The sequence below is a fragment of the Periophthalmus magnuspinnatus genome, chromosome 23 (genome assembly GCF_009829125.3).
Source record: "Periophthalmus magnuspinnatus isolate fPerMag1 chromosome 23, fPerMag1.2.pri, whole genome shotgun sequence".
Lineage (NCBI taxonomy): Eukaryota > Metazoa > Chordata > Actinopteri > Gobiiformes > Gobiidae > Periophthalmus > Periophthalmus magnuspinnatus.
Genome location: NC_047148.1, coordinates 14300280 through 14323538, shown reverse-complemented (window position 1 = coordinate 14323538; position 23259 = coordinate 14300280). Strand labels below are relative to the sequence as shown.

The following is a 23259-nucleotide window of genomic DNA, read 5'->3' as shown; positions in this document are numbered from 1 at the left end:
ACAGTTTTCTTTAATCTCCAAGAATTGCAATCGTATCCTTTCATTACAGGCTTCGTCAAGCAGAACAATCCCATAAAACTGCTGAATGTGTGATTAAGGATTCGTGCTGCCTACAATCTTTGCTCTCAAAACCTTCATCTGTCAAAAGAGACACTTTTATCTTTGAGCCATGAGGGGCTAAGATGGCACTGCCAGACCATCCAACTCAACTAAAGTCTGTGGAGTTTATTATAATCTCACTTTGACATATGGTTTGATCTTGGATTTTTCAAATCAGCCAGTCTAAAGGGAAAATAAGTAAATAATAAATAAAAGCGCAAAAGATCTCGGCAACGTCCAATAGAGGGCAGCAGAGACCTGATCATGATTTATTTGTATTTTGGATACGCCTGCCAAACTCAATATAAGAATATTAATTGTGATGATTACAATTCATAGCAAGAAATATATTCAATACCGGACTTACTGATTGTAACAAAATTATAACACTTGAATTGCTCTAATACAGTGGTTCTTAACCTTGTTGGAGGTACTGAACCCCCACATATGCATATTCACCGAACCCTTCTTTATAAAAAAAAAAGATAAAATAAAAAATGTATGTATGTGTGTATGTATGTGTATGTATGTATGTATGTATATATATATATATATATATATGTGCACAAAATGAACCCTGCATTAACATCACAATGTTCAAAGAATAAAACCAATACAATACATGAACTCACAACAAATGACATACATACCTTTCAACAAAGACATGTCCTTTTTTAATTCTATCACACTGAAATTATTTTAATTTTTAACCTTATGTATTCCAATAATGAACTTATTGTATTTATGCTATTCATTATTTTTTACATTTTAACAGACACCCATCACCTAATTTCCATCAGGCTAGAATAATAATGAATATTTACTGCAAATCAGTGACTTCTGCTGTTGAGTTTGAGAGACCAGTTCAGAAATGCAGGGCTTCACCTTGGCAAGTGCCACTCTCATGTCATTTTCACAGCAAAGTCTGTTCATTTCTTCGTTTTTATGTCGTTTTATGTTTTTATGCCATTCGAACAGGTCATTTAAGTCGGGCAGGTACTTCGATAGGCACATCATAGGGTGCATTTGTTGAATTGGGACACGGCCAGAATCTGGAGACGCTCGCAGTCTGCGAATTATATGACTGTGTGTCTTAACCTCCGCCAAACCCCTGAGACTGACTCACCGAACCCCAAGGGTTCGATCAGGTTAAGAACCACTGATCTAATATGATTGAACATAATATATTGTGACAGCAATATAAAATGTTTACTGTGAATTTAATTTCTATGTGATTCTTTAAATCAGTCCAAAACCTGATTCTGACGATAAAAACACAAAGGATAATCCAATGTCACAAAAACATCTACACTAATGCTGCATACAAGGGTCCTGGTTGAAGTCTGCACTTTGTGGAAGAGTCCCATCCCCACTTCCTGTCCTCAGGTCAAACTCATCCCTCAGGATGAGTCTTTCTCACGATCAGCACCAGCACCACTGTGAGAACAAATACACAACACATCACTAACAATATAATGAGTGGATTAACAGCAAGTGTGGTCACTGTCTGTGCGGTAAACCACAATTAATCATTACAAAATATCCAAAATGTAGTTACCATCCTTTAGACTACATCGTTTTTTAAATTATGCTATTCCTATTCGTCATCTTCCATGTGTCAGTTTTAGTGTGAGTGCATATGTCAAAAATATGGGGCAAGTGGGAGAGACTGCAGTGCAGGGGTCAAAAAGTCATAAACTTTCCTTTACAGTGTCTTGGGAAACACTTACACCAAGAGGGATTCTCGTCACTCTATTTGTTTCAAATGAACAGGTCATGTCTATTTATCTGCTTAGTCACAGATTTTGTCAAGCAACAAACTTTTCCTCCTCAAACGCGCCGCTCAAAGACCCGCCGCAGCTAAATGTGGCCTGTGTCATAATGAAATAATATGAAAATAACAAACAGTCTGATTAAACTAAAGGTGCTATTCCAAACTTCATAGCCTATAATAATATGTAGATAAAAAGCAGTGCATTGAAGAAGAAAGAACTTTAAATGACGAACCTCTAGTCATAACTAACAGAATAGAATAGCAGCAGCCTCACAAAACAAAAAGTAATCTAACTCGTTTTATGAGCATTGTTTTTACATTACTTTAGTTATCATTGTGCCGTTTCAATAGTTAAAGTCTAGTAAACAGCGCCCTCTATAGACATACTGTTGTTAAGGAATGAAAAAGGCCTACATTTACTCATCATCATCATCATTTTAGATCAACGTTTACCGCAATGCCTGGGGTCCCATCTCTTTTTAGCTTATAGAATTTACACAAATGCAGTTACTAATGTTTTCATCAGAGCATTTAAGATGACATGTCTATAACAGCATCTCAAATCAAACACCGTACAGTATGCAACGACCTACATATAAAATGATGATATTATTGTGACATTTTATTGGATAGATCCACCGCGCTCGTGCTGCGTGCCTGTTACAGCCCGGCATCCTTCGCGCGTAATTCCTCTCACTCAAGCGGTTTATTATGTTTTGGCACAGCGTCCTTCAGCTGGCACCTAGATCACCGCGGGCAGTGGAGGGACAAAGGGACAAAGAGCAGGACAAGACAGACCGGGGATCCTGGCAGCGGGTCAGAGTAAGTGCAACTGCTTTTGTGTCCGAATCTCGACGCATCCTCCGCGCACAGCATCCGGACGTCTTCCTCGCTCTCAGTGAATGACATGTAGGTCATTTTAGAAATCCACTGAAAAAATCAACCAATTTAATCTGTTTTATGTTTTCAAAAAACGCTACACCAATTATAAAATGTTCTGGTCACTGTGTCGGTCATAATATCAGCGTTTGCAACAGATAAAAAAAAATACATTTCATTTAGTAAATTTGCAACAAGACACGAAGGCTCGTGGCCGCGGTGACTGCAGCTCTGAACATGACTCTGAGATCTGCAGTAACCTTAAAGAGGATGCAACACAGTGGCTGCTACAGAATTTAACTGCTATGAGAAAGTATTTTTTTTTTTATACACATGAGCAAATGACAAATGGTTTTCAGGTTTTTGTGCACTTATTAACCTATCCAATCAAATACAATTAAAGACAACAGTTCATAGTTATTTCTTCTTTTCAGTGATCTCCTTTGGGAGACACTGGAGACGCACGTGAAATGTTCGACGCAATGGCAGCGATTGACTTTAGCAAATTATGATTCAAGGCATAACAAAATGTGTAATGTGTGACCAAAGCCATAGAATATCCACAGTAATTCCTCATCCCAGTATCAAACGGCTTCAAATCTGGAAATCTAAAATTACACACAATTATGTCAAGCGAGATTAATTTATGCTAAAGAAACCGGAATGAACGAGTTTTTACGCATGGAATAAAACACATATCTTGGCCGAAAGTGTACAATATAAAGACATATAAGTACAAAAGCAACCACAAATACAATACAAGAGCGATGAGCAATTCATTTTAGATAAGTTCAGTCTGTATTATAACTAAAACTTTATGCAAAACTCTATCTGATTGGCGCGTCCTTTACGGGCTTTTATTTTGAAATATAGAGCGGATATAGCTGCGGCTTATAGTTTGTGACTTGACACCAGCGTTTGACAGGCAGCAGTGAACCAAGCAGCTGAAGTACTTGCACAGCTAAAAATAATCAACCCAAGCCCGTCGACCAGAACTCATGTCTTGTTATTTTATGTGAATATTTTGTCGCCTTTTAATTTTTAATATTTTTTTTTTCTCCCAGACCTCTGGAATGTACGGTCACGCGTGAGGATTACTTAACATTGTTGGAGGTATTTATGAATTTAAAATAAACAAAGCTAGGTTAACTAAAGGTGACATGCTTAGTACCATTTATGTTGTTAATGTTTCTATTTTAATACTGCTTTACAACTTAATATTAGTTACTTGTTCTGAAAGAAAGACTTAGACCTGTGTTTACTTATTTATTCAACTCTGTTCCTTCAAGTTTAGGTGACTGTTTAAGTAAGTGTCCTAAAGCATGTCTCATCATACTCTACATATTTTATTACTCTAGCTTACCAAAGTAGAACCTCTTTTCTGGTGTAATTTACTGTACTGTAACCTAAGTAGTTGCGAATAATTAGTAATATGTGAAATCCAGTATTAATCTTTGTCTTGTTTGCAGACCTATTTTTTTTTTTACAAAGTCTGCCCAGTGACTCCAACACAAATTACACTTCTTTACCTAGTTTCTGTAAATAGATGACTTTTACAGAACCAAATCAAACCAGTTACTTAAAAAAAATTAAATAAATAGAGGTTCTGCACAGTATGAAAATAACGAACATTATGTCTTAATACATCTTTTTTTGTGTCCATAGTAGTGTGGGGCAAGCTGGCCAGTGGAATGGACCTGGCATTCTGCGGCAACGAGAATAATATAAATGCCTACAATGTCGATGATGGTGTGCTCAACAATGGCTGCTTTGTAGATGCTCTCAACCTGGTTCCTCATGTCTTCCTGCTCTTCATCACCTTCCCCATCCTTTTTATTGGTAAGATCAAACACGACTACTACTAAACAAATAATTGTCAGTTGTAAATGTGTCAGTGATAACCAATAGGTTTGTTGGAACCAACCAACTGGAGGACTGTAAAAGTAAACATATTTAAGTGAACGAAAAGGATTAAATAGCCAGCAGCATGTAATATGAGTATGTCGAACACATAAAACTAATTAAAAAATTGTGAACATTTTTGACCAGCTGTTTTTCAAGTGTAAGCCTCTTATAGTATCACCTTTTGCTGTTGAATGAAAACTGTACAGCTGTCTTGTCACAGCATCTAAAGCAGGATTATTGAGTCAGCTGGAACCGAAACCCCATTGTGTCCTGCTTTGTGCAAACACTTGAATATAATGGACTGATTTATTTAGACTATACAAGTAATATAATCCCAAAACATGTCTAAGTGTCTTTGCAATAATTATTTGTAATTTTTCATTTTTTGCAATATTCCTGCACATCTGTAAATAAACAGAACAGGAAGGTCAAACAGAAGCTCTGTTGTCTTACAGTAATTTACTCCCATCAGACCAGCAATATAATCTACTGGGTTATCAGATGTGGATTAGACTTTAAATCATTGGTGTCACTGAAACATGCACTGGGAAAATCTTTCTGTGTTTACTTTCCGTGCTGACTAGACCCAGTTCTAGTCATTGTTTAGTAATGGTGTAATAAGAATTTTAATGGTTAATAGTTGTCAATATAGCAGTAATATATTGGTTCTGCACTTTTTACCACTTAAACATGGCATTAAGAGCTTTATGTTGTGTTGTTCAGTCAGATTGTAAAACATAGGAGAAAATGACAAAAACAAATGGAGGAATAGAGAAAGAGGACATTTGAGATGTAATTAATTGATTCAATTAGTAGTGTGTCCATTTGATTATCTAAGTGCGTGTGTAGTTGATGGGAATGATTCTGCCCTGCTGGCCACACAGCTCCCTGAGGAGTCACTGATTGATTGCTATTATGTTATTGTTTTAGTCCCAAGATTAAGTGGAATATGTTACTATATAAATACTATTATGCATTTTATGTGAATCATTATTTCTCATCTTTTCTCATAAGTAGTATATTTTGTTATCTGCATTGAGTTTAACCATCTTGAAATCATTTATTTTGACAAGGTACGTCTGTGTTTTCTAGGGTGGGGCAGTCAGAGCTCGAAGGTCCAGATCCATCATAACACATGGCTTCATTTTCCTGGACACAACATGAGGTGGATCCTCACCTTCTCTCTGCTCTTTGTCCATGTCTGTGAGTTTGCAGAGGGAATAGTCTCAATAGACAAGTAAGATTTACCAAGAAATAATAAGCAATCCAAAATTTATGAAGCATGTACCGGTATTATGAAACGTGTCCTTCTTGGAGACAAATGGCAAAATATTTCAAATGACAGCGATTGTATTGTTTAACTAGGACGATGATAGCCAACCACCTCCATCTCTTCATGCCAGCTTTCATGGGATTTATTGCTGCAACTACATCAGTGGTTTATTACCACAACATAGAGACTTCTAACTTCCCAAAGCTCCTGCTCGGTAAGACCTAATTAAAGAAAAGGCCTGACCCTTTATTTAACTAACATACGCATCAGAAGTGAATGGTATTTTGTCTGTTGGCACAGTATTATTCATCTATTGGATTTTGGCCTTCATCACTAAGACCATCAAGTTATGGAAGTTTGTAGTGTTTGGTGTTAGACCCCGACATCTGAGGTTCTGTATTACAGCCCTGCTAGTGCTCTTGTATGGGCTCTTGATGGCGGTGGAGGTCAATGTCATAAGAATTAGGGTATGTGCACTTACATTTGTTATTTGTAATTTAGACCTGCTGTTGTCTCTAACACACTTTTTTCTGTGTGTAGAAATATGTCTTCTTTGCCAATCCTCAGAAGGTGAAGCCACCTGAAGATCTACAGGATTTGGGTGTTCGCTTCCTGCAGCCTTTTGTCAATTTGCTTTCAAAGGTAGATACAAACAAATATGAACACTTTTTTCTCAACTATCAATGTATTACTTAACATGCAACAGTGGCTGTAGCATCTTCTCCGAATTAGTAGTTACACTCTAATTTTAGGCAACATATTGGTGGATGAATCCTCTCATCATGGGAGCACATAAAAGACCAATAGAGCTTAAGAAGATTGGCAAGCTGCCTATTGCCATGAGAGCACTCACCAACTACCTGCGCCTGAAGGATGCATATGAGGACCAAAGGGTGATAAGGACGGGATTGGATTTAGTATTTATTATTAGTTTATGCTTTTAAAATACTCTTACTCTCACATAGACTGCCGAAGACCCAGATCGTGCCCCATCCATCTGGCGCTCCATGTACCGAGCGTTTGGCCGGCCCATCCTCCTCAGCAGCACCTTCCGCTATCTCGCTGACCTGCTGGGCTTTGCTGGGCCACTCTGCATCTCTGGCATTGTAAAATGTCTGGAGAGTGAAAACAAAACAACCATCTCCAATGAGGTGAGTACATTTATTTATGTCTAGTACAAAGTTTGCGTCAGTACACATGGAATGAATTTTGAATTTTAATATAAAGGCCATGTAAAAACAAATCAATACATGTTAAATCATAAGACACCATATGCCTGAATTGTGCTTTTGATACTGGGTGGTCGGGTGCTTGGGTCAAAAAGTTTCTCCATGTGTGATGTCACTGAGGTGTGGGTCTTCATCATTTCATGATCCACGCAACTGTCTACTTGTGACATCATGTCTAAGGAAATCAACAAAGCAAGATCTGATATGAATAATAACTTTGTTATACAATTTTATTGTTGTAGCAACTAGACAAACATACACAAATGTGACATTCATGAGCTAATTCTCTCTTGTTTAATAACTCAGACTAAACAAAAGGAAAGAAAAAAGGTCTCTGTCTTCATTAATTCATGAAGTGTATCTTTTTCGGTAATTTCTTTATCAGATGTGCATTTGTTGTTTTCTGTCATTGCAGAATTAGAAACAAAAACAACTAAGGGTTGTGCTTTATTTTACAGTAGGCTACCTATTACTATGCAACAACATGTAATTACATGGTAGGGTTAAGGTAAGAGTTTGAAGAATATGTACATGCTATTATATGTTGTTTGTACGCTCGCTGAACAGTAAAAATAGCATAAGAGAGGCAGCAGGAGTCACAGCCAATTCAGCTGGCAAAAGCAAACCTGCCTGGCATTTAAGAGATGCCCTTTTCATTGTCAAGATACTCTTAGAGACTTAGACAAATACACAATAGTTGTGTTTGCAGTAGCAGTATGTAATCTGACTCATTTGGCTTGGAGTTGTTAAGTAGCAATTGACATATCATTACCAGTCTGTTCTGTGAGCATAATGGGCAGGTGAGATGCAGAGCAAAGCCAGGCAGCATTTCTGAGTGACATGGAAAATTCCTCACTCATCTAACACCCTTTAACTTTAATTTAGAAGATGTACGGCTATGCGTTTGTGTATGCATCATCTAAATAATGTGTGCATTTCCTGTGTTGTAGACCTATTTTGGCGTGAATTTCATGTCCTCCACTGACCTGCTGCAGAATTCCTCAGTCCTGGCGATTCTTCTGTTTCTGGCTTTAATATTACAAAGGACTTTTCTTCAGGCATCTTACTATGTCACTATAGAAACTGGTATCAACCTACGAGGAGCTCTTTTGGTAAGTGGGAGAAGGTGTTGCCATAGTAAAACATAGTACACAGATCTCTCATTGTGTTAAATTTGTGTCATGTCTGCTTCTTGCCTAATTAAACCATGCATTAGGTTAATCTCAGTCATTAAGGAATCATAGTTACATAGCATACTCTTTTTAACACTCTCTATATTTTATTTATTCTTTCTTTATCTTTTTACATATCAAGGCAATGATTTACAACAAAATCCTACGTTTGTCAACCTCCAACATGTCAATGGGTGAGGTGACTTTGGGACAAATCAACAACTTGGTTGCCATAGAAACCAACCAGCTTATGTGGTTTCTGTTCCTCTGTCCAAACCTGTGGGCAATGCCTGTGCAGGTACAGGACTGAGACACCCTTTAGCCCCACTATGATATTCATGATCACTTCTATAATGTAATGCGTCATTTATGTTGTTTACAGATAGTGATGGGTGTGATCCTTCTTTACAATTTATTAGGCCCCAGTGCCTTGGTTGGTGCATCAGTCATTGTTCTTTTGGCTCCAGTGCAGTACCTTATAGCAACGAAACTGGCAGACACACAGAAAAGCACACTAGTAAGTTAATAACAATAATAATAATAACAAAATCTGTAATTGTCCTCATAATATTATGCTTTGTTATACTGGGTTTCAGCTACTTGTATACTATGTTTTTTATTTTTTTTAAACTTTAATAGACTGCATATGTCTAAATACAGGAATACTCTACAGACCGTTTGAAACAGACCTCAGAGATCTTAAAAGGAATAAAACTTCTTAAACTTTATGCCTGGGAGAATATCTTCTGTGACAGTGTGGAGGGCACTAGAGGCAAAGAACTCACCAGCCTGAAGACCTTTGCTTTCTACACATCTTTGTCCAGTAAGACCTAGGAAATTATGCTGATCACAAAAAACAAAAAAACAAAAAAACAACTCTAAAGTGTACTTTTTGTTTTATATGCAGTTTTTATGAATGCTGCAATTCCCATTGCTGCTGTCCTTGTGGTGAGTCAGTAACTTGGCCCTAATAAAATGTTGTTTCCTATGTGACCATAACACATTGAACAAATATTTTGTGTGTCACTTTCAGACATTTGTGATGCATCATTTTATCAATGAAAATGGACCAAGCCCCTCTGAGGCCTTTGCAGCTCTGGCATTGTTTCACATCCTGGTAACGCCTCTGTTCCTACTTTCTACAGTGGTCAGATTTGCCGTGAAGGCTTTGATCAGGTGAGGGCTATTGAACATCTAATTTTTGGGTACTGTAGTTGTATTAAAATTCTGCTTTTTCATTCATGAAAAACATAATTATGGGGATGCCATATAAACTTCAAACTCTGTAATGCCAGATTCACACTCAACACAGGCTCACAGTGCTCCGTTGTGGTGTTACCATGCATTGATTTCAATGAACCGCACCCCGGCTGTGTTAAATGTGACTCTGGTGTAATTGTTTGTGTTGATGTCATCATACTGACACTTTCATATCTGTCCCCACAGTGTGCAGAAACTCGGAGAGTTCCTTCAGAGTGATGAAATTGGAGATGACAGCTGGAGAAATGGAAACATGCCTGTCCCATTTGAGGCTGGTAAAAAACATATGGGGACGGTAAGTAAAAAAGATTTAACACTGTCAGTACAAACTTATATTTGTACACACAAACTCATATCATAATTTGTTTAGACCAAAGCCATTAACAGAAAGCACCCAATACGTTACCAAATGGACAACTATGAGCAGCCAACCAGGCGACAGATGAGACCCACAGAGACCGAGGATGTGGCTGTTAAGGTCAGTGCCAAAGAACCCAAGTTAAGTTGCAATGCTTATACTCCTACTGCTTTTTATATTATATTGTTTGAGGAAAGGAGATATTGTCCTAGTTGTACAGACCCAACTGTACGGGTCAGTAATATAATCAAACTGTATTAGAGGTCATCTTTTACGTGTTCATCCACACGCTCTCAACACAGGAAGTTTGGGGTTCACACGAGAATTTTGGTGCCCAATATTTTCTCAACCTTCTGTACAAACTTTTCTTGCGCCCCCTTCCCCCAATGGAGGAGGGATGCCTAATTATCTCATTAGTCTAAGAAATTGACTCCATATATATTACATATCATCTATGGGTGTTTTGTATTTAGGATATTAGTGGAGATCACGAAGAAATATCTAGAAATTTTGCACACGCACGCACACATGTACACACGAAACATAAAGTAAACAAACAGCAGAACAGATGGGAGTCACGTAAACTAAAACCCAGCAGGAAATACGGTCATAGGTCACAAAGCATGCAGTAGATATAAGCCTTTTCACTCTTGCTCCAGTGGTAAGACTGAAATTAGTAATATTAGTATTAAGAATGCCATAGTTTTGTACCGTAAATTTAAATTTGACTAAAACAAAGATAAGTAGTATGATTCCTCTCATCTCAATATTAAACTTGAAACTTTTTAGCACAGTGTCTAGTATAAGATATACTCAACTCATATTATATGAGGAATGCAAATCTAATTATTTATTTATTTAATTGTTGTAGGTGATCAATGGATGCTTTACCTGGGGAAGCAACCTGTCCACTCTGTCAGACATTAACATCAGTATCCCTACAGGTATCCACTTATGCAAAATGGACTTTTCAGAGCTTTTAATCATGTTATAGTGGTTTCCCCTTCTCATTTACTCCTTTGAAGTTGTATCTGGAGTGATTTGTGCATGTTTGAGCAATCTTGAATTGCTTATTTTCCCTGTTTTCACCGGCACCAGTACACGCCCACTGCTCTGTGCTTACGGTACTTTGTTTTCTAATTTTATTTTCTCACTTGGTGATAGTTGTAGGACTTGGCAGTGGCTCGTGTTTCTTTTCGTACAAATGAAAAAAAAAATCCGCAGCTTGCTAGTGTGATGTGATGTGCCGACAACTTTATGGCTCTTTGCTGTGTCAGCAGACTTGTTTCTTTTATTAAATAATTTTAGATGAATATTGCAAATTGAAATGTGCAAATTATAATTTAATAATCCGCAGATGTCGTAGATTAAAACTGTATAACAGACACAAGCACAATATGTCTTCTTTAAAACATTGCAATGATCCCAAATGTGGTTTACTGTATAATGGCAGAAATAAATTATATTTACAATGTTACATTAACACATTGTGCACTTTTAGCCATTTGCAGTAGGTATTTCCCCCATCCCCATCAAAGAAATTCCAATGTGAACATTTATAACATAGTGTTTAAGTTAACTATACATTCACTTGTTCTCTAAAAATAGTACTTTGGTCTACTGGGATGAAACCAAGACATTTGAATGTGTGGCCAGGGTAGCCAAATTCTTTATATTGATATGCTGTATGTGAGGAGTGAGAAAAGCTAGACATACTCAGATGGCTGCCAACTGATGAGCTGTGTAAAATATCATCTTCCCATGGGAACCTAACTGGCTTAGTATCTTGAGTATGCTCCCCCTTACACACATTTAAAAAATACAAATTATTTTTGAGAAGCTTCAACTTCAGTCTTTCAGAGGCATTCATTTTTTCTACCGTCTGCCCTGCACTCTATTTTAGAATTGTGACTGAGTTAAAAGTAAGATCAAGTGACCTTCAGTTGTTTGTCGGCATGCAGTTGAGATGGTGCACCATATCCCAATTTAACCCTCTTTTCCCCTTCTAGGTCAGCTGACGATGATTGTAGGCCAGGTGGGTTGTGGGAAATCGTCCCTTTTGCTGGCGATGTTAGGAGAAATGCAATCCATGGATGGGAAAGTTTACTGGAGCAAGTATGATTATTAATGACCAAATATGCTTTGTCATTGACTTTGATAAACATATTGCTTCTTCCTTTCTCACACTACATTTTGTAATTTTACAAGGCACTTTTACCATTATCGAACTTACCTTTAAATGCAACATGCACACATACAATTGGTTATTATTGACTATGGTCCGGTGCCATTTTTATCAACAGCTAAGTCTATACGCTGATCAATTTATATATTTCTCAGCTATCAACAACTACTGAACTATTATAGTTTTTTTTTTTTTTTTGTCAGTGCTGAAATCAAATATTTTAACAGTGAAAAAGTTTTCCTAAACCCCACTGTAATGTTTGTTTGTTGATGTACTTTTGAGAACTAACCAGAAAGTTTGATTAGTTTCTTCAAAATGATCATATACCATTTGTATTTATAGTTATGCTTATGCACTGCATCATCTTTTGTGTGACTGTTGTTTTGACAAATCTGTGTGTGCATGTGTGCTTGTGGTATCTCTGTCTTTATCTCCTACCTTCTTGCTTACGTCAGGCTGCCTAATTGTGAGGCCAGTCCCGATGGAATCAGGTATCTCTTCTTGGCTGTCTCCTTTAGTCATTATTCATTTCAGTGTAAAAGCTTTTTTACATTTAACATCATTGCTAAATAGTTTAGTGTTTAGTGTTGTCAATTTAAGTGGATTAAAATTCTCAATGTGTTCATATGAACACAAAAACTAACCACTTTCAGAAATCTTAATACTAAAATCCAAGCAAGTTATATCACTTAAGTCAACCTTGTGACTGGTAATGTTGGCATTGAAAGTCATGTATGTTTATTGTTTTGCTCTGGGATGGCATGCAATTCATTGAAATGAGTTTGTGCTTTTTGGATTCATGTATGTCTTCTTTGGTACCATAGTACTGTGAGATTTGACATATGTTACTGTAAGACTTGACATGTTGATTTTGTTTTAATTTTCATGTGGCATGAAAAAAGGCTCAATGTTGTGTTTCATTAACGGCCTAATTTATTATCGTTTATTAAACGTGATGAATGAAATGCTCTCTAATATACTGGCATGACTTTGACAGTTGGTCAGGGATGGAAGAGACAGCTGAAGACATCAGGAGGTATAGGTTTTGTGGTGTCCTGGTCCCGTTTTAACATGTGGAGTGATCCATTGACCTCTCATGATCCTTGTCTATTGTATTATTTATTTGTTTTATCACCATCTCCAAATTAATTTACATCTCTTTTGGAAGAAAGTACATTGTCTGCATTGTCTTTACTTAATTATATATATATTTATGTTTTATCAATGTGCTATGTCTTGTAACTTATACACTATTCAGCGTTATTTAACAATGTTATGATTGGGTTAAAGAAAATCACAACCTTATTTGTACTATCTTCCATCCATCAACCATGAACCCATATTTATAATAAGTTTTATTCAAAAGGCAATGTGTGTGGTTTGTTCCCACAGTGCTGGGAGCCCCCCCCTTCCCAACCCAACTAACCGCAAACTCAGATTCCACTTTATAAAGTACAAATTTGGCCAATCTACGTCATAGCAAATTAAGGCTTAGTGGTATTTGTGTTTATTAATTATAGATTAATTTTGGAAATGCTCAAAATAACCAAAAAATAACAGAAAACAGATCATTTTCCTAGTTTCTGTTCATATTTGTTCATAACTTCATTCATTTGATATATTCTTCTAGTTCATCTGTTTTTGATCATTTAGCTCAATCCTTGTTTCCTTTCCATATCTGATGATGTGTCCTTTATGGTGCAGTGGTGTGTGACTCAACAATAATGTCTCTTATTTGTCTTCATGTACTAGCTGTTTTGACCAGGAAAACTGATTTTAATGACAGCTTTATGTAGATTATAGAAATTTTATATATTTGAACATAAGAAATCATGATAATATTCTCAAAGAATATCTTCAGAATGGATCAGTGTTCCTGGTGATTTGATCTTTATACACTGCAGTCACTGAAGTTGAATTGTTTATTTTATAATCTCTTGTTGTTCAGCAAAAACAGGTACTCTGTAGCCTATGCTGCTCAGAAGTCCTGGCTACTCAACGCAACAGTGGAAGAAAACATTACATTTGGAAGTCCCTTTAACAAACAGAGGTACAACTATACCTCTTTTAGTTTAAATACATGAAACAGTAACATACTGTATATATTAAATATTGAAAGTAATACTTCTTTGCTCCTTTTCCAGGTATAAAGCAGTCATAGAGGCATGTTCACTTCAGCCAGACATCGACCTGTTACCATTTGGAGATCAAACTGAAATTGGAGAGAGGGTATGTTGTTGTTATACATTCTATTGTATTTAGTCTAATTAAACACGTTTGTGATGCTATATTTAAGGGAATCAACCTGAGCGGAGGACAGAGGCAAAGAATTTGTGTAGCAAGGGCACTGTACCAGAACACCAACATTGTCTTCTTGGTAAGTTCTTACCTAATGTAATTATTTTTTCAATCAATTACCATATTTATTAACAAAATCAAAGTTTAAGTTTATTAAAAAGGATACCAAACCTTTGTCTTAGGATGACCCATTCTCTGCCCTTGACATCCACCTCAGTGATCACCTGATGCAAGAAGGAATCCTCAAGTTCCTCCAGGATGATAAGCGAACTGTGGTGCTGGTTACTCACAAGCTGCAGTATCTTATACACGCAGACTGGGTACACAATATCTTAACCACGGTTTTAAAATGATCTTCCATCGGAATCACTGTGACCTTTAATTAGATTTTTTTTTAATATATATCTAGATTATTGCTATGAAGGATGGCTCTGTTTTGAGAGAGGGAACTCTAAAAGACATTCAGACTCATGACGTTGAGCTTTACGATCATTGGAAGACGCTAATGAACCGACAGGACCATGAGCTGGAAAAGGCGTGTATAATTCAGATGTATTATAATTTGTGTATAATATTTAATAGTAACACTTATCTATCTTTTAGGATATCCAGCAGGACAGTCAAACAACTCTAGAGAGGAAGACACTAAGAAGAGCATTTTACTCCAGGGAGGCCAAACTTGATGATGAAGATGAAGGTATTTTATTTTTTTTCTTCCTTTTCATCCAATGTAAGGCTGCCGAGTTAAACAATTTTTCCCCCCCAAACCATTAGAGGAGGAGGAGGAAGAAGAAGAAGATGATAGCTTGTCCACAGGCACAACCAGAAGATCAAAAATCCCTTGGAAGGTACATAGCTACTGACATTCAATTAAATATGTTGTTATTGAATTTTGATATGCACTATTGTAGTCACATTATCAGAGTTAATCTTAGGCTATTTGCTTACCTAATTTTTCCTTTCTCCCAGGTGTGCTGGTGTTACCTCTCGTCTGGTGGTTTTTTCATGGTTTTCCTCATGGTGTCCTCTAAACTGCTCAAACATTCTGTCATTGTTGCCATTGACTACTGGTTAGCCTTCTGGACCTCCTCCAAAACCAATCAGAGCAGGCCAGACAATACAAATGGAACCACGGTCACTCAATCTACACTGTTAGATGAAGAGGTACGTTTTTTAGATAGTTTTTTTTTTTTTTTTTTTTTAATCATCTGAATGCTTGTTTATGTAAATTGGTGTTAAAGATGAACTATGTTTGTATATGGGGGGGGGGTCCGAAACCTTCTTTTCTCCCTGGAGATGTTGTTTTATCTGGACTATTCCACAGAAAACCATAAATAACTGTCCATAAACATGCAGATGACTTCCGAGTAAGTAACCAAGGGTTTTTTGGCAGTAAAACCACCCGCAATGAATTTTATTAAACCATACGTCCTGGGCAAAGCAATAACATTGAGAGCGGAAAGCAGGTGATGGACCCTCCACTGGAAAAGTTACACAGTTCACCTTTAATATGGGCCCTACTTTGCAGAATAGTTCTTATTACCTACCGGTCTTCATCGTTTTGTGTGCTGCTGGAATAACTCTCTGCCTCATCACGTCTCTCACTGTGGAGTTCCTGGGTCTTTCTGCAGCCACCAACCTCCATCACAATCTGCTCAACAAGATCATCCATGCCCCAATAAGGTCAAATTAAAAAGATCTGTATAGTAAACTATAAGTGCTTTAACATATGTATCTTGTCTTATCTTGTCTTACATTTTGTTGCTGCTTTTAACAGATTTTTTGATGTAACTCCGCTGGGACAGATTCTAAACAGATTTTCAGCAGATACTAATATTATTGATCAGGTATGTCATTGAGTTTTTTTAATACTACACTGTAAAATAATGAGAGGTTTAATTGCACATTCATCGATTCTGTTGTTTGAAATTGTTAGATTGAAAGTCATATTTAATAGTTTTTCATTTTAATTAGACAGATTAGCATTTGTGATTGATAAGTACAAGTAAAAAAATGTGCCAATTTTTCCATATCACTGTAGTCATGACTTTACATGCTAAATGGTAAGGTATGTTGTTCTGCCTTTTCAGCATATTCCTCCAACACTAGAGTCTTTGACTAGATCCACATTGCTATGCTTATCTGCCATTGGGGTCATATGCTCCATCACTCCCATATTTATGATCACCTTGTTTCCCCTGGGAGTAGCTTTTTACTTCATCCAGAAGTATTTCCGAGTTGCCTCAAAGTAAGTTCACAAAACACTGTAAGTCTTTCAAATTCAGCTTCTAATATTCAAATTAATGCTCAGGGATCTTCAGGACCTAGATGACTCCACGCAGCTGCCTCTGCTCTGTCACTTTTCAGAAACAGCTGAAGGCCTGACCACTATTAGAGCATTCAGGTACAACACACCACTCAATGTTGAAGGAAAAACTTTTTGCATTTGTTCACCCATTATTAAGACTGATGTTTTTTTATGCATTGCTCTCTTAAAGACATGAAGCACGATTTAAACAACGAATGCTAGAGCTCACAGACACCAACAACACGGCTTATCTGTTCCTGTCTGCTGCAAATCGCTGGCTGGAAGTTCGCACAGTAAGAAATTTCTTTGTTTAAAGGGCCTTTATATTTCCACTTCTGTTTAACCATAATAGTTTTACAATTTTACTGGATAAATTTGGATAGTCTCCACCCCACATCTTTACTCTTTTGCATCCCTTTTTTTTGAGGACTATCTTGGGGCCGTCATTGTCCTGACAGCAGCCGGAGCTTCTATTGGGAGCTCACTGTATGGTTTACCATCTTCTGGGGGTTTGGTTGGCCTTGGACTCACCTACGCTCTAACTGTAAGTTTCTGTTGTTGAAAATAAAAAGATTATCCATGGCCTGTTACTGGTTTAAGTAAATGTGTAATTCTTATTACTGTAGGTGACCAACTACTTGAACTGGGTTGTGAGAAATCTGGCTGACTTGGAGGTCCAGATGGCAGCTGTGAAAAAGGTGAACAGCTTCCTTGGCACAGAGTCAGAGAATTATGAAGGATCTATAGGTGAGTTGTTTAGTCACTCTATTATTCAACCTAAAATGTTGCTACATACATTATGTGACAGGTGAAAATGTATCTTGAGTCATATACCCTATTTTAACATTATTAGTTACTTTGTTTTATACATGAAAATATATACTATGCCCAATAGCACACTACACCTTTGAGCCTCAAATAATTTATGTCATGTTATTTAAAATAAATGTATGACCTGGTTGCACCTTACTCCCCTCTTTATGGTCTCCAGATACCTCTCAGGTTCCCGAGAACTGGCCTCTGAATGGAGAAATTAAAATCCAGGATCTGTGTGTGCGCTATGACCCCATGCTTAAACCAGTGCTTAAACATGTAAACGCGTTTATCCAGCCTGGACAGAAGGTTAGTCACAGATTGTTGTCAGCCACTCTATGTTCAAATACATGTATAAACACCAAGTAATTCTCACACAGTTGTTGAAAACCACTGACGTCACATCACACTACACTGATGAGGGAGACAGTTCTGCTGTATCCTTAACCACCGTTTTTCATCTTAATTTTTTATCATCTTATTGTGCAAATCAAGAATAAGAACAATCCTCCCAGCTGAATTCAATATTTTTACCTCCTTTGAAGTTGCTTTGTTTTGGGTTGCTGAAGTCATGGCACTGGTTGAGCACACACAGCATGTAGCTGTCACACTCTGTCACACAGGTGTCTGATTCCTCTCAGCTGTGTCACTTTGCTGCTTTCTGCTTCAGGTGGGAATCTGCGGTCGCACAGGCAGCGGCAAGTCTTCACTGTCACTGGCTTTTTTCAACATGGTGGATATTTTTGAAGGTTGGTTTGAGGCTGCACTTACACACAACACTGGGAAATACTTTCTTTCATTTGTTATTTATTCATTCAAGGTGCATTTTGTAACTTTTCAGGTAGAGGGGGCACCACATGCTTACCACCAGGAAATTTATAAAGTGCCACCTTTAAAACAATTTATTTTCATTATATGTTTCTTCCATACTAGAAACACGAACTTCATGTTTGGTTTATTTATAGTTAATAACTTAGATATCATAACAAATTTATCAACTGTTTAGCCAAACTTTTCAAGTCATAACATTTCATAATTATTCTTCTAAATCTTAAAAGCAGGAATGGCCATAAACATTACAGAAAGACCCAGTTAAATAGCTGTGTGCATCTGAAAGTTGGCATTTATTTCCCAAGGTGAATTATTTACCGTATGTTAAATAGTGTTAATAAAGCTCCATCACAAACTAATAATTTAATGGTTGGAAAAAGTGCAGTATATAGGATTTACTTACCTGGCCTTAGTAGCTGTCTACTGACTAGTTTTAGAGTGTATATTTCAATGTGTGACTAGAGACATATTTGTATGTCACTTTTTTTTTTACTCTTGAATTCTTGGCCTAAGAGGTCTTGAAGTAGCTTCTCCAATGACTCAAATATATACTTTGCAGAAGACATCCATCCACTTTGGTTCAAGAATGTGGTTTATATTGATTTGAGTTGACAGCCTAAAGTCTTTAAACCGCTTTTGTTATAAATTGGATTTTAAAAGGAAGTTAATTGTGTGGGTCTGTTTTCACTCCAGACTATGACGACTTCACAGAATGTGAGGAGAGATTACATAGTCACTTTTTCCATACACACAGACAGCACAGTAACTGGCAGTTGGCCTGGCTTTTCTTAAACAGTAAATGTGTGCTTTAGTGTGAGCATCTCCTTATAAAGCAGTGAAGTACAGCCATATCAGGGTCTTGGTGATTGTAACTCAGGTCCACGTTCTTTTGTGCTTTGCTGTACTACTTTCTAAGTGAAACATTATAGTCAAAATTCTTTCAAATTTTAGAATTATAGTAAGTAAATACACTACTTTTTTTTTCCAGGAAAAATTGTCATCGATGGAATTGACATTTGCAAGTTGCCTCTGCACACTCTCAGGTCACGGCTCTCCATCATTCTCCAGGATCCAGTGTTATTCAGTGGCTCTATCAGGTAAACAGAACTTGTTGGTGGGAGACTGAGAGAAGTGAATTAATTGGTGCACATCTGAGTATAGTAATGTTTAAGTGTCTCGTCCCCTTCCTTCCCCTAGGCCTTTGTGTGTGTATATGTTGATATTGAGCTAAATCTTAAAAAAAATATATATATTATTTTAAAAAAATAAGGTAAATTAGAAATTGAATATATTTCACTAACATAACACTGTGTAACTTACACCATCTGCTCGTCTCTAGATGCTTTCCCTGGAATGTTCCACAGTATGGCATTAAAGCTATTCTTTTTGCATTTATTCAAAGAAGGGTGTTTTTGTTGCTCAAAAATACCTTGAAAAACAAGAAGAGGAATCTTCTCTTCACATGACTTGTCAGTTGCCCTAGGGGCGTCCTCTGCCTGTCTCCTTGGAGATAGATAACATTAATGGAATACTGTGGAACATTCCAGGCAAAGCTTTAACATCTCTGTAAATATAAACAGGTTACAAACCCTTCACCTGAAAAATTGCATAGTGCACCTTTAATAACAATAAAATCAAGATGATCGTAAAAACTCAAATTCTATTTGTTACTGGGGCTTGACACTGGCAGAGTACATTTGCTTTTATCCTCTGTGACTAGAGTCTACTGGCCAATTTAGTTTGGCAGTGACAATGGATATGACCCTAAACACCTAAAATTTCAGTTTCATGGGAAAGAATGGAGTAAGACAGATCACACTGAGTTCATAGACATTAGTTTGGAGAGACACTTGGCTCATGACGACACTCAGTCCCAGCTGTGGGGTTACTGGTTGAAATCGCAGTGGGAAATCTAGCTGGGGCGACCTAATGTGCCATTGGTCATGAACACCATGTAGTGGAGGGATCAGTGAGGAGTGGAAGGATACATGCCTCTGCAAGTTTGTGTTAGCGGACGTGAAGTGATGGCGTGTTTGTTATAAAAGACAAATGTGCATGTGCTGTTTGTTTGGACTAAAATGACGCGGGCGATAGTTTTGTGTGAGAGCGACAGTGTGAGACCTGATATTTCCACTGGTTCTTGTTTATGTGAATGCAAGCTCAGGCTGAATGGTTGATAAGCCTAACATAATTTGTGAAACAGATTCAATTCAGTCTATTTGTTTCAGGTTTAATCTGGATCCAGAGAAGAGTTGCACTGATGATCGACTCTGGGAGGCTTTAGAAATTGCTCAGCTCAAAAATATGGTGAAAGCACTTCCTGGAGGACTAGGTATTAAAAGAAATGTTGCCAGAACCTTTTTTAATAATAGAAACAAGACCCTTATATTTATAATCTTAAGTCATGTCCTTTATGTCCTTACATGTCTTTATTTTGCATGAATGTCCAGATGCTGTTGTCACTGAAGGTGGAGAAAACTTCAGTGTTGGCCAGAGACAGCTTTTCTGTCTAGCTCGAGCTTTTGTGAGAAAAAGCAGCATCCTTATCATGGATGAAGCCACTGCATCTATAGACATGGCCACGGTTTGTATATACAGTCATTTTAGAAGTCTCTTTCTTTTACTGACACTTGTCATCATGTCTCTTTACAGGAGAATATACTTCAGAAAGTTGTTATGACTGCATTCGCCGACAGGACTGTTGTCATAATAGCAGTAAGTTTAGGATTATGTTTTATTACTTATTGAAAAATACCAATTGCTATGCTGGCTTTTATATTTTCTAATTTTCCATCTGATCTATATACATCTTGATTCTACTAACAAATCTTCGATTTCATTTACTGTACACCTTAAATTTTCTCTGCTTCCTTTTCTACTCTTTCCCTGTGCCCTTGCTCTACCAGCACCGAGTGTCCTCCATTCTGGATGCGGAGCAGGTGTTGGTTTTTTCCTCAGGAATTTTGGTGGAGTCTGACTCTGCTCCAAACCTGCTGGCACAAGAGGACAGCCTCTTCAGTGTGCTAGTGAGGACTCACAAGTAGTCCCAGTCCAGTCTGGCCCAGCTCAGCTCACCACTGCTTTACTTTGGCCGACATATCCATTTAACCTACATATTTACGTTGCATTACTTTAAGATGAAGTCAGAGTTGCAGTTTGGGTCAGCGGATTCTTTTCTGCGTATGTCTGGTTGGTACTAAAATCCTTGCTTTTCTCTCCTTTTCTATGTTGCTACTCACATCTTTACCAAAATAGTTAAACAAATATATTGATTTTTTTCTGGTGTTTCTGAAGCATCGTGTCCATACCATCCTGACTGCCGACCTGGTTATTGTGATGAAGCGAGGGAACATTATGGAGTATGACAAACCTGAGACTCTGCTCGAGCAAGAAGATGGCATGTTTGCCTCCTTCGTAAAAGCCGACATGTAAAGGCAGCTCTTGTGTCAAAACAGCTGCCTTGGCGGTTACATGGGCCCTAATGTGTCTGTGGCTCTTATAAACAGTGTCTTTGCGTAAAGGAAAGAGTTGGTTAGTAGCGGTGCACGTATCGCTATATAAATCCACATGAGTATAAAAGTATACAAGCAACTGGTAGTTAATGCACTAATTGTTGGCACATCTGTGCTTTTCATAAACAAACACGAGAAAAGGGAACACTTAATGAACAGTAAGCTCATGGTTGTTTTATTTCTCATTGACACAATACAAGAGACTTACAATTTGTGTTGCAACTTTTGTCCACCAGTTAAACACACAGCCACTTTGCTCTGGGTTTTCTGAGTCCCTTGTACAAACACTGTAGGGTCCTGGGCTAGAAGTTCAGTCCCACTGCCTGTCTGCCTTCATGCATTGCTGAAGAACTTTTTCTGATAGTACACTGATTTGTCATCTAGTATAGTATTAGATTTTTTAGATACACTTACATTTCTTCTTGAATCTCTGTACTTTAATACAGTGATAATTTGGATAGTTTTAGATAAATCCAATGCCTCTAAAACATTTATCTTGAAATTAAAGTCTCCCTTTATTTCCATCCTATACATTATTTTATGGACTGAATGCCATACCAAATATATCTTATTTTATCTAAAAGTATTCTCTGCGTTGTCACATACACTGATAAAAAATATGTTATTTCAGTTTCAAGTTATTAATGTTTATCGCTTCAACACTAATGCTTCTTTATTATATGTATTATACTCGGACACTGACTTTTATTTATACCATTTTTACACTCATTGTTTTTGTGACCTTTGACCCATTATCACATGAAAATGTATGCCTTATATTTTTTGTAAGTTCTTTGGCTATTTATTATACAATGGATCAGTTGTTGATCTGCCACATTTTTGTTTTCGTCATAGTAACTTAACTTTTCCCACCATTGCAAAAAAAAGAAAAAAAAAAAATTAATTCACGTATTGCTTTCAAACATAAGTTAGTGAAATATACATTATGCAACTGGCTATTTAAAATGATCAATTGTATGTGCCTGTTTTTTACATTTGAAAAATTAAAAGTTTGCCAGTTTTGGACTGAAGTGTGATTCATTCTACTTGTTGCAGAAATGCTTCCATAGCACCACCTACTGGCCGTTAGATAATCTTAGTGTACACCAAACACGATTTTTTTTTTTTTTTTTTTTTTTTTTTTTACAGACTTAATTGATAATGCCTCGCGTGAGATATACGTGTAAAATGACATGTAGCACTATTTGCTTCTGACTTAATCTGTGTCCATTGCTTCAATTGATGTAGTCTATGTTTTCAGCAGTGAAATAAAGTTAACCATAATGGCTCTGAGCAGCTGTGGCCCCTGGCAGTGGCTCTACGTCAGTGGGAGAGAGCGGAGCGTCCCAACCCAACCCTCAGA

At 37.2% G+C, this 23259-nt stretch overlaps 1 protein-coding gene across 3 annotated transcripts; it reads left to right on the top strand.

Moving 5' to 3' along the window:
- The first annotated feature begins 3702 nt into the window (after nucleotides 1-3702).
- Nucleotides 3703-22775, top strand: abcc9 (ATP-binding cassette, sub-family C (CFTR/MRP), member 9). 3 transcript variants are annotated; one of them, XR_004543011.2, is made up of 41 exons: nucleotides 3703-3865; nucleotides 4418-4591; nucleotides 5750-5894; nucleotides 6023-6144; nucleotides 6231-6397; nucleotides 6471-6572; nucleotides 6683-6823; nucleotides 6896-7081; nucleotides 8110-8271; nucleotides 8474-8629; nucleotides 8714-8848; nucleotides 8992-9154; nucleotides 9239-9279; nucleotides 9365-9507; nucleotides 9778-9886; nucleotides 9962-10069; nucleotides 10821-10893; nucleotides 11959-12064; nucleotides 14083-14184; nucleotides 14279-14363; nucleotides 14431-14511; nucleotides 14615-14752; nucleotides 14842-14967; nucleotides 15036-15129; nucleotides 15207-15280; nucleotides 15402-15596; nucleotides 15961-16115; nucleotides 16210-16279; nucleotides 16523-16680; nucleotides 16744-16836; nucleotides 16931-17033; nucleotides 17168-17284; nucleotides 17367-17487; nucleotides 17732-17862; nucleotides 18224-18302; nucleotides 19373-19481; nucleotides 20613-20716; nucleotides 20835-20968; nucleotides 21037-21099; nucleotides 21291-21573; nucleotides 21679-21783. XR_004543011.2 is itself a non-coding variant. In XM_033989503.2 (41 exons), exons 1-41 carry the CDS (start codon nucleotides 4444-4446, stop codon nucleotides 21814-21816), a joined length of 4752 nt encoding a protein of 1583 aa, XP_033845394.1. In that variant the 5' UTR covers nucleotides 4426-4443; the 3' UTR covers nucleotides 21817-22752. The 3 variants fall into 3 exon arrangements, 2 of the variants coding, with proteins under 2 accessions (XP_055087566.1, XP_033845394.1); XM_033989503.2 differs by lacking the exons at nucleotides 3703-3865; nucleotides 21291-21573 and adding exons at nucleotides 12590-12625; nucleotides 13132-13170 and having other exon boundaries at nucleotides 4426-4591; nucleotides 21679-22752; XM_055231591.1 differs by lacking the exon at nucleotides 21291-21573 and having other exon boundaries at nucleotides 3704-3865; nucleotides 21679-22775.
- The last annotated feature ends 484 nt before the right edge of the window (nucleotides 22776-23259 follow it).